Genomic DNA, 11,242 nt, shown 5'->3' with positions numbered 1-11,242 from the left:
TTTTTAAAATAAGAGTTTAGAAGAAACTCCTTGCCCCCCGCCTCAATTAGTTTTCTTACATAGGGCTCAAATGTCTTGCACACCTGCAGAGACCACAAGCTTGTATTGAAGTGGAATTTAGGGAAGAAAGCATGCAAATAAGGAAAATAAGACAACTGAGTTTCTTTAAATAATTCTTATGAGATGGCACCAAAGGCATGTCTGAGTACCTCACATTTTTACTTTGATGTGTAATGATTTACAGAAAAAATGTCAGAACAAGCTGTCACTTGACAAGCCCATGTTATTCTACAGCTTTAACATCTTCAGTGAGTTTGAGTTATTTGTAGAAACATTTGGTTAGTAGCTTTAATCCTAAATAATCTTCAGAATCCTGATTTTTTTTTTTTTTATGAATATATGCCATCATTGATGAAGAAATTTCTCTGATCTGTGTTTCACACACAACCCAGCACCATCAGATTTATGGAGTATCTTATCTTTTGTGGGACAAAAGCATGACAGGATTTTTTTTTTTTCATTCTAACTGCAGGTGTATGCGCCTCTTTTTTTGTTTTTGTTTCAGTACATCCTGTAGAATGCGGGAAGTCTAGGTATCAACAGCTGTGTGTTACACGCCTCTGATCCAGGCCAGTTATTGACTTCCTGAGATTTGAATTAATTACTTGCTTCACAAGAGAAGCTGGATTGCAGTGGCACCCCCTAAGAAGTCCACTCATTCTTTGGGAAACAGCCCCATGGACTTGCAGATGGTTTCACTGAGATGTGCTTTTCCCAGAGAGAACAATTACACTGGGGATTGTGGAGGCTGGCATGAACCTGCAGCACACAGTCTCCATTCTGAACATTTCAAAACAGCCATAGGGGAGGTTTGTGACTTAACATAAATTAGACCACCAGGGAATGGGAGATGTGAAGTGGTGGAAGGGAAGTATTACAGATAAATGTGCTGCACTGAGTGTTGTTTTTTTTTATCACTGAAGAAAGGAAATTACGATGTGACATCTTGGAATTATATTAAAAATTCAAATCAAAGCAGTTTAATGTTGAATAAATATAATCACAGCAACCTTATCTGCAGAGATACTCTAATTTTGTTCTAAATCCTCTTCTGTGTGTTTAAACACCATGTAAAGAAACGATAAGAGCAATTAATGATGTTAAGAGACAATTACAGTTGGTGATGTCTGAAAGGGATTAACTCAGTGCCGGGTTGTATCATGCTTACTTACAATCGGCTCAGGGGCCTGCGTTTGGTCTCTGACAGTCAGCAAAGAGCGCACTTCAGCTGCAGTGGGGTGTCCGGGAATGCTGGGGTACCAGTAGCAGTGGCTGCTAATTAACCTCACATTGTGCTCAGTGACAAAGAAACAAAAGGAACAAAGTGGAATATCAATGCAGGAGATTATCACAATCACAATGGGCGCGGTGCTGGATCATGCACTTAATAGGGATTTTCACACTAGCCATGACAACATGAGATTGGATCAAAGACAAATGGAGCTACATTAACAAAACAATGCAGTCTTGTCATGCAACAAGCTGTTCCATCTAGGCTTTTTTGGGTGCTGCGGGTGCACAGCACCAATGGTTTGCTTGCCTCTAAATGTTGTTCCTTCTCAATGGCTTCTGCAGCACTAGATTTGATTGGGAAAACTTTATTGCAGCTTTGTTCTGCTGTAGAGAGGTAGCAACCTTCTTGAAAACACATGGAGACAAAGAGGAAGTGGGCTGTGTGTTCTTTGTCAGTTATTGTTGTCTCTGTTTCTGTCCCATCGGCTGAATGGCAATTACCGATGACTTCCTATGAAACACCAAGCCCAAGCCTCTCTGAAGGTGCCCTGACCCTGCAGTGTCCAGAGGGTGCAGGAGCTGTCAAAACTTACACGTCCTCCAGTCCCTTAGGGAGTTCTCCCCCAGCTGCTGCCCCACGGGGACTTTGCAGCACACTCCTGCTAATCAGCTCCATTTCATCTCTGGAAGGCCCCCGAGTGCAAGAAAGCCTCTTTTCTCACCTCTGCTACCTGCTGAACCTTTGAAGTCCTGCTGCAAGTGTTAGTTTATGACTGGAGAAGGTTGGATAAGATCCTACCAGAGGCAGTGAATCAGCTCTCTGAGCGGGAAATAGTAGATGCTAAAATCCACAGGATCACTCACAGTTCTAACACCTGACAGCGAAAGCTTTTGACAAACAAAAACATTGCTGTTTGAAAACTGTTAAGTAGGTTCATTAAGGCCATTTATTTAGGCATACAGAGAAACTTCTCAGGTTCACACCCTGTACGAGGAACCATTTGTTTATGAGACATTTCTTTAAAACGAAAATTATGTGAAATATAATGCTGTTTAAAGTTCAACACAAAGTAATTAAACTGACAAGCTGCAACGGAGCTGACACTTTTGGCTCTCAGCCCACAGCCTTTACAGACGTATGTGTCCGAATGCAAAATATTCCTTTTAATTAAACAGAAATAAGCGTGTCTACTTCTGCATCAAAACCCACGCGATTTTCAGTCCTAGTAAAATGCTGAAGCCCATGGTGCCCCAAATTTCACTACCATACAATGCCTTTCAAATATATTCCTACCCGAAGAAGTATATAACACCTTTAGTATTTCACCAAAAAACTTTGATGCATTTTTAAACGATTTTTGTGATCAACCAGCATTGAATTGTATATAATTGTGTTGTTAAGGAAAGTGATTGATGTGCTGTACTTTAAGAAGTTATTTTTCAAGTTTTCAATTAAACCCTGAAAAGGGAAACATCAAACATTGGAATGAAACTGTTCTAGTCTAATTAATAAAGGACAAAGTCATCTGGCATGCTGTGGGGATGCTTGTCTTCATTGAGGAATGCTAACTGCTTGTTCTCCCCATGTCAGATTAGAGAGGGAGGACAAGGCTAGAGCAAAACTGGTTTGAGGATATAAACAATTTGTGACCGAGGCAGAATGTCTCTAATCACAAAGTCAGTTTACAGCAAAATAGTTGAAAAATATAATTTGTTTCCCTTTTTGCCTCATAGTTATGTACTGCTTTGTGTTCAACCTTCAATAGCATTAAATATAATGATGTTTGTGGCTGAAACATAGCACAACAGCTAAAGTTTAAGTATTGAGACAGTTTTAAAAGACCCTGGTCATGAATCTAATAAAAATAATGGAGGTTGAAGATGTCAGGATTGGAGTCTGAAACATGATGAACAGTTTCTGCTTTATACCTCAACCTGTCTCAACCTGCCCGGCAATTTCACACATTCAGGTAATGATTGACAAGCCATCCAACCTGCACAGCGAAGGTGAAAATGAGGCCATTGCTACGCTGTTAAAGAAAATCACATCAGGTCTTGTTTGATTAGCTCCTTTAACTTTATTTACAGAGATAAAAACCACAGATTACAAATACAATCCAAACACCTGTTCCTCTGCAAACACTTGACATTTAATTAAACAAACAAAAAAAAATGTCCACATTGTTGCAAACCTTTAAACTGGCAATCATTTTTATTTAAATTGTAATTCCTTGACCCATTGCTTTTCATTTGCTGAAACCCTTTCCTGTGCGTCTCAGATATTTTAAAGACACTGAAAATGGTCTGTGACACCAACATCCATTTAAGCCCTTAAATGCAATTACAGTCAGCAGCACAAAGACAGGATGGAAAATAAATTTTTCTCAGTTTTCTTTTGCTCTTTTGTAAATAACTTGAAATGCTATTTTTAATGCACATTTACAGTGCAAAATTTTTTTCTTGTGCTTTATAAAACCCTGATCTACTGCCTGCTGTAACTTCACAGGGGACACTGTTTGCTGCAGCTCAGTGGAATTTTGCCACTGCCACCCGCTGACATAATTTGTTTCACAGTCACCACCCAGAAGCATGAATCAGATGTTGACACTCTAATTTCATGCACACATGGGTGTTTTACTGAGCCGGTCGTGGATTCAGCGGCACCCTCCCTCCCTCCACGTCTCTTTCCCTACGGCTGCCCTCGCCATACCTGCCCTTTGCCCTCAGCCACAGCCAGGCAGCCCATTTACCCTGGGGAGCAGCACATTATCACTGATGATTTAAGCTTTTAGTGTTATAATGATGATGTGTACTGTGGCTAAAGAGTGGGCTGAAATACTATTCTCATTGTAAAAATGGACTCATATCAAGGCGAATAACAGGTGATCTAATATGGAAGCCTTAAAGGAAATGCAGTCTTCTTTCCACCAATCACTAAAGCCCACAAGTTGCTCTGTTTACCACTAAAATAAATCTGTTTACTGTGCTACACAGCTCCGTCTGAAAATATTTGCTTTACTGTGTTGTTTTTGCAGGAAAAAAAAAATCCTCACAAGATGTGATAAAATAAAGCCACTAGCCACGTTTCAAAATGTCAAGGGCTTGCCTGGGATTGACGCATATGCAGAGTATGATTAATGCAAGTTTTTGGTCTTTTGCTGATTATTTTCCTCTAGAAGTCGGGGCTGACAAGCGTCTGGGAGAAAAAGATGAGCTGCACTTTGTGGTGTTTGTTCCCATTCTGTCATCTCAAAGAAGGCCGAGGAAACTATCTACAGAGAGAATGACCAACCCGATACGACGGAATTAAACATAAATGCCAAAAGAAAAGAGGGGGCAATTGCCAATATTGTTTACCCCTCAACAAACGTGACAGGCTCTCCTGTGAGTGGGCATAAATCCTGGAGATAAACACATAAATTTGAAGTTGTTTGTGTACAAAGTGGAGCCAGGTAGCAGCCCGGGTTTGCTGGGACACTTGCTTACTCTTGACAAACAGTAAACACACTGTAAATAACTGCACCCTGTCCACATCAGTTCTTTACTCTGGGTTAAGCTGAGTTTATGGCAGCGGCCAGCGCCTGCATGCATTAAGCAAATCATAAATTATACATACTAATTACCTTAGGCTCACACTTTAATGAATTATTTTAATTAAACTACAACATGGATTTTTTATTTTTTGTGTATGTGGTCTATATTTTATCTCCTGCCTGAGATGACCTTCTTCTTTGTGTAAGTGGAACATAGTTGAAAGAACAAGGGCAGAGCAGCCTTAGATTATACAAGTATGTTTATACTGATGACTGAGCTTTAATAGTTTAAAAAAGGGGGAGAAAAAAAGGTGTTAAAGTGGAAAACAATAAAAACAAAAATTGTGGAAATAAATTAGTTTTTTGTTATCTTTATATTTATTTTAATTATATTGTTTTCCAGTTTATTTTAGCTTTTGCATTTGTTTCACATTTAATTCTGATTTTTCTAGCTAAAGCTCGGCATGTTTTTTTATTGGAAATAAAATTAAAGACAAGACAAATAAACGCCCTTTTTTTATTTCAATGTATTATTCCTGTCCTAAAGGCATGACTAAAAAGATTGCATCTTGAATTAAAATATTAACTTTTAACATTTGGATAATCTGTTAGTTTGTTCTTAATGCAATCCAATTTTTTGTTTCAATATAGAGTTCTTGCAATTTTTACTTTGTATTTTTTGTTTAGTTTTATTTATTTATTTATTTGCATTACATCCATCGCAAAAGAAAAATAAATCACCTATACATATATGTATTTATGCATATGCATACATTTTTTTGGTTGTATTAATTTGTTCTTTCCTCGTTTCTTAAGCATTCATTTACCCAGCAGGACAAATAAAGAGTTTTTTGTTTGTTTTTATTTTTTTAATGTATTTTGATATGCTGTAGGGATATGAAATGATTTACCTAAAAATATATCACTATCCTGTAAAATCGTGGAACATAGTAAAAACGTCGGAGCTGACTTCTCCAGAGTCAGAAATAATGTTACAAACACAAATGCACAAAGTGAAGGAGGGGGTTTAAGAAGAAGAAAAAGTAAAAAAAAAAAAAAAGAACTAACACTGTTGTACAAACAGTCTACGGGGGAGGGGTGGATTTAAATTCCAAAAGAGTCTCGGCAGCTCGTTTCCTAGTTCCCCAGTCAGCAATGTTTTTGTGAAAGAAGAAAAAAAATCTGTCTTTTTGTCTTGCTGAAAAAAAAAAAGGCTAAATCTACATTGGTGGCCCAGTCGAAGTTTACCATTCTTTGCACTTTCAATACAAGTGAATGAAGGTGAATGAAGTGGCCAGAGACTCTTTATTTGATTTGGATTGCAAAAAAAGTGACGGAATTCTAATGTATTTGTTTAATACTCAAACCATTTGTTCTTCTTTTAAAAACAATAATAATTTAAGAGGATGCAAAAATCAATTTTAAATATTTAAATGTAAGAATTGGTGATATTGTTGACTTTATATCTGTTAACCTGTTGAGTTTTATTTCCCGAACAAGAAACATAAAATAGATAAAAAGGCCAAAGAGAGAGAAATGCATAATTCCAAATATAAAATCCCTATCATTGATATTATCTTATAAATAAATATCAATTTGCATGCTGTGTGTGAGTCTTTTAATTGTTTATTGTCAGACCCAGCAGTGTTTAGCTCGGCTTGATGAATGAGGTTAGTTGTCTGCACTGTGAGCAAGGCGTCTCAGCTCCCTGCATCCTAATCGACTGCAGAATCATTTCTGAACTTAATGCTTCCCTCCTTTTCTCCCACTTATTAACAATAATATTATGTAAATGGTAAAAATGGCTTTCTAAATTATAGAAATTAGTATTTATTATAATTATAATTTGCAATAATAATCATAATCTATGATATAATCATAAGCATAATTCCTTAAAGTCATAAGAATTTCTTGAAAACTTCGGAAACACTTTGGATTGCTTATTTCACTTTTAATGAAAAAATATTTTGATGACCATTTTTTCCTCCCGTTTATCGCAGACTGTTTGCACACTTTTCCAAAGCAGGCATGCTTGAAATAAAATGTTTGAAATAGAGGAGAGAAAAAAAACAGGAGTGAAACGAAAAGGTGGGAAAAAAACAACAATGACAACAACAACAGGAACAATACAAAATCAGGAACGCATGCTTCACCTTAAAAAAAAAAAATTACAAATTTTACAGCATCTGATAAACATGGTCACCACGGCTTTTAAATTAAATGCTTCACAGAACATTTTTTTCCTGTAAAATAGATATCTAAAACATACAACTAAAAAAAAGTGCATTTTACAACAAACGTTCACATCTTGCATTTTGATGACAACACAATGTCTTTCAGCTTTTTGCCTTTTTCCCCCCCCAGGGACGGTGTGAGAGGTGAAAGAACAGATCTAAATACTACTCCTATTTGGCAAAACCTTTAACCACAATTTTAGAGTTAAAAGTAAACAAAAAGGAGATGTTTTTGTATCATTATTGAGATTATGGTGGTCCCACAGAAACGGTGCAAAAGTTCCAACCGAGTTCTTGCCAAAAAAAAAAAAAAAAANAAAAAAAAAAAAAAAAAAAGGCAAGCCCCCTGATCACCTTGTTGGGCCCCCCACCATCAACACTTTAATATCACAACAAACTGAAAAATAGAACTATCAAATAATTTATATGTTCAAGAGCAATACTTCGTGTGCGTTTCTGTGCTGGACTTGACACGATTTAAAGCGACACATTCGACATATATACACACAAATAAATCAATATATAACCTCCACTCGCCTTGATAGTTTCCGACTGCAGAAAATATAAACTTTGGGTTTGGTAAGAAGGGGAGTAGGGGGGCCTGGGAGAGTCAGTGCACGGCCACGGACTGCAGCGTGGAGGGGCCCGTCAGAGTTTCGCTCGGGGTCGCCGGGCTGCTTTGGCTCGTTGCTGTCTGTGGGGAGGTCGGGCTCAGAGACTGTGGAGAGTTTGATAGGAATGCGGGGATGTGAGGAGGTAACGCCGAAAAGCCCGTCATGGAGGTCGGGGTGGGCTTGATCGGCACTGGGATGGCCGGTAAGGACTGTCCCCCGTGACACAGCGTCTTTATGGGTACACCGTACGCGCTGTAGTCGCTGCTCGTCATGGAGATGGGGGCCGCCGTGTCGATCACGCTGCTGTTGTACATGTGGGGCCAGGCCGTCGTAAGCTGATTGTGCAGCGGGTACCCGGCGGACATAGACTGCATGGTGGAGAACGCCAGGCTGCCGGGGACCTTGTACTCCCGGGCGATGATGTTCTCTATGGCGAACGGGTGCTTGAAGGTGGACGATTGGGATACTCCAAGGTTGTAGGTTGACATCTGGGGAAGGTGCGTGCCGGTGGCCGCCAGTGCGCTCAGCCTCAGCTTGGCTTGCTGCTGGAGGTAATGCGCGGCATCTGACTGCTTGGTCGGGCCTAGGTGGTCTGAAGCTGGCAACACCTTGAACCTTTTGCGACGCCTCAGAAAACTTCCATTTTCGAACATGTCCCCGCAGTTTGGGTGCAGAGCCCAGAAGCTGCCCTTACCCGGCTGGTCCGGGCGCCGGGGGATTTTGATAAAACAGTCATTGAATGATAGATTGTGCCGCAGAGAGTTCTGCCACCGCTGCGTGTTCTCCCTGTAGTAAGGGAACCTATCCATGATGAACTTGTAAATTTCACTGAGAGGCAGCATCTTCTCCGGGCAGCTCTGGATTGCCATGGCGGTCAGTGAGATATAGGAGTAGGGAGGCTTCTGGTCGCTGTAAGTGTTTCTCCCCGGACGAGGCATCCTCACTGTTTTGTAAAGCGGAATAAAATAATGATATTATATTTTTAAGCTTAGTTTCCCTCTGTTCCTCGATGGAAGCTCAGTTCTTGTCACGCAAACAACAGCCGGGAAAAGTTTCAGTCTTTGCAAAGCTGCAGTTGCGGTGCGCGTAAAACAGCCGGTCTCTGAGTGCCTCTGCGCTGGAGAGGGACGGTGCGCATTTACGGAGCGTCTTTTTTTTCTCTCTCTCTCTCTCTGGCAAAGTGGTTCAGCTTGTCCCGTTACTGTTGCAGAGTGGACTTCATTTGGCGGTTTCCCCTTGTATGAGACTAACTGTCGTGCGCCTCCATGGCCTTCCTCTAACCATCTGATAGTTTTATGTTGTGACATGAGCAGAAAAGAACCCCTGTAGAGGCGCTCCATTAATGTGCCACCTCTTTGCTATCACATGACAATTGCCATGGGAGGGGAAGGAGGGGAGGGAGGGGTGCTGGGAAGGAAGGCATAATCTGGTTTCATTTACACCTATTTACACGGACACCTTGGGCCAATGGAAATCATTTCCATTTGAAGACAGCAAAAGGGTGCGAAAGAGGCTCGGTAACCGGATGGCACTCAGTGTGTGAAGGTATGCGCTCTTCTGCGGACTTAACTCTCAGAATTTAAACTAAAGCTAAGAGTATTTGCCATGTTACATTTTCATTAAAATTAAACCATATTTCCTTGTTTTTATTGCTATAAACTGGATTACGCAATTTTGTAGGTGGGTAATAAATTAATAGTAAAATATGTATTAAATTAAATTCGGTGGAATAAATTAAGGCGCTTGGAAAATTGATTTTATTCACAATTGAAAATGTTATATTGCACGCGATGGAAAAAAAAATATTTGCATTGAGTGGGTGTATTTGAATATTAGTTTTTCTCAGCTAATCAGAGTACAGCGAGAAAAAAAAAAAACGTGCAACACAAAGCTGTTCAAACTGAAACTTCATGAGGCAATCAGCTCTATTGTGTTTATGTAAAAGAAGATCCAAAAAGTACTTCAGGAATGCAAATAAACCCTCAAGGATGGTGTGGCGAAAACTGTATAAAATATCCATAAGTCAATTATATGAATGCGGAGCCTCGAAATGGGAAGCCTATTTTCAGAAAAGTTCTATTCAAGCTTCTTTGGCCGTGCAGGGCCACCTTTTTACGCTTGGAGGGTTCGCAATGCCATGGGACCACACACACGCACATCCAGATTTACTCATAATTTATGCTAATTTCCCCGCCTCTATAAACCCACAGCGCAACCCATCACCAGTCTGATGGATTACGACAAGAATCGCATTGCGGGGGAGCACCGAGCCTTCTACTTTTACCCAGAAACCTGCAGAGGAGCGTCCTCTGGACTGATTAACGAACTCAAATCATCAGTCAGGACAAATATGTAAAGCAATTAATCTTTTAAAAATAATAGAAAGAAATTAGGATCATTATCTAATCGTGTCTTTTAAATTAACTGTATTTATTTTCGTAATTTTTGGTGAGACTCAAAAACATGGATTTTTTTTTTTTCCTTTTTTGCTTCAGCAGACTGACTTTTAACACTTGTCATTTCTCGTTAATGTTCCGGAGAAAGGGATTTGTCCAAAAGGAAGTGGCCTTGTCGCCCTCAACTCAAACACTGCGGATAATGAAAACAGTCTGCAAAGAGCCAAATATCTTCTGACATCCAGAGCGCAGGGCGGGACGTCAATTCACTCCCATTATTATATATGTAGGATATGATGAGAGCTCAGTCTAATTAATCAGTGAGTGCATTAGTGTCGTGCAAAATAAAACAAATTTACCTATTGTGACATCAGAGGAAATATACAATGTATAGATTTTATGTGTTTCCAATATTTCATATATCAGAGGAAGTTGTGCACCCTTGCAAATTGATCTGCAACGCTCATTTGCGCAGGGTTTAAGGGCCGTTTTTTTGACTTCTCTCACTCTCAAACGCAATGGCTTTTTGAGCTCCGGGGTTATGGGATATTGTTGGGCCCATTGTCCCTGCCGATGCACACACTGAAAATACCACCATGACTCTGAAAATCTCAATAGGTTTTCTTTGCAGCAGCTTCCAAACTCCCGAGTTCAAGCAGCAGTAGATCAAGTCTGCACTATGTTTGGTCATTTGTAGAAAACCGAACAAAGGTTGGGATAAGCCAAATTGCATTGCACTTGTGAACCGTGCCTCGTTCTGAAGTATCCTTTATAGCAAGAAGGAGGTTGAGGTGGTGGGGGGTGCTCAAGAACAATTTTGTGTGAGCTTTAAAAAAAAAAAAGAAGAAGGAAAACAAAGGGCACTTTCTGAAACATCTTAAAGTAGAGTAGTGAGGCGTGACATTCCCAGGGTGACCAGACACAAAAGCTGAGGTCATGGGGATGAAAAAGAGAATCAAACAGCCACTTTCACACGTCTGCCCTCCTCTGCTGCGCCGCCGAACACAATAGGAAACAAATGTTGTTAAAAGAGGATCGATGCCATTCATACTAAACCAGCGAATGATAGCCAAACAATATTGTCACACTGAATCGAGTTGAGATATGCTGCCACCCAGACCCACAGACCCACGGAGGTAGAGGAGGAAAAGAAATAAAATAAACAAGTGATT

At 39.9% G+C, this 11,242-nt stretch overlaps 1 protein-coding gene across 1 annotated transcript; it reads right to left on the bottom strand.

The window, feature by feature from the left end:
• Window positions 1–7,387: 7,387 nt before the first annotated feature.
• Window positions 7,388–8,967, bottom strand: foxb1 (forkhead box B1). Its single transcript, XM_015378915.1, has one exon. The coding sequence runs from the start codon at window positions 8,610–8,612 to the stop codon at window positions 7,671–7,673; it is 942 nt and encodes a 313-aa protein (XP_015234401.1). The 5' UTR covers window positions 8,613–8,967; the 3' UTR covers window positions 7,388–7,670.
• Window positions 8,968–11,242: the final 2,275 nt, after the last annotated feature.

Source organism: Cyprinodon variegatus, unplaced genomic scaffold, assembly GCF_000732505.1.
Source record: "Cyprinodon variegatus isolate N-32 unplaced genomic scaffold, C_variegatus-1.0 Scaffold182, whole genome shotgun sequence".
Lineage (NCBI taxonomy): Eukaryota > Metazoa > Chordata > Actinopteri > Cyprinodontiformes > Cyprinodontidae > Cyprinodon > Cyprinodon variegatus.
This window is presented reverse-complemented; position numbering and strand designations above follow the sequence as displayed.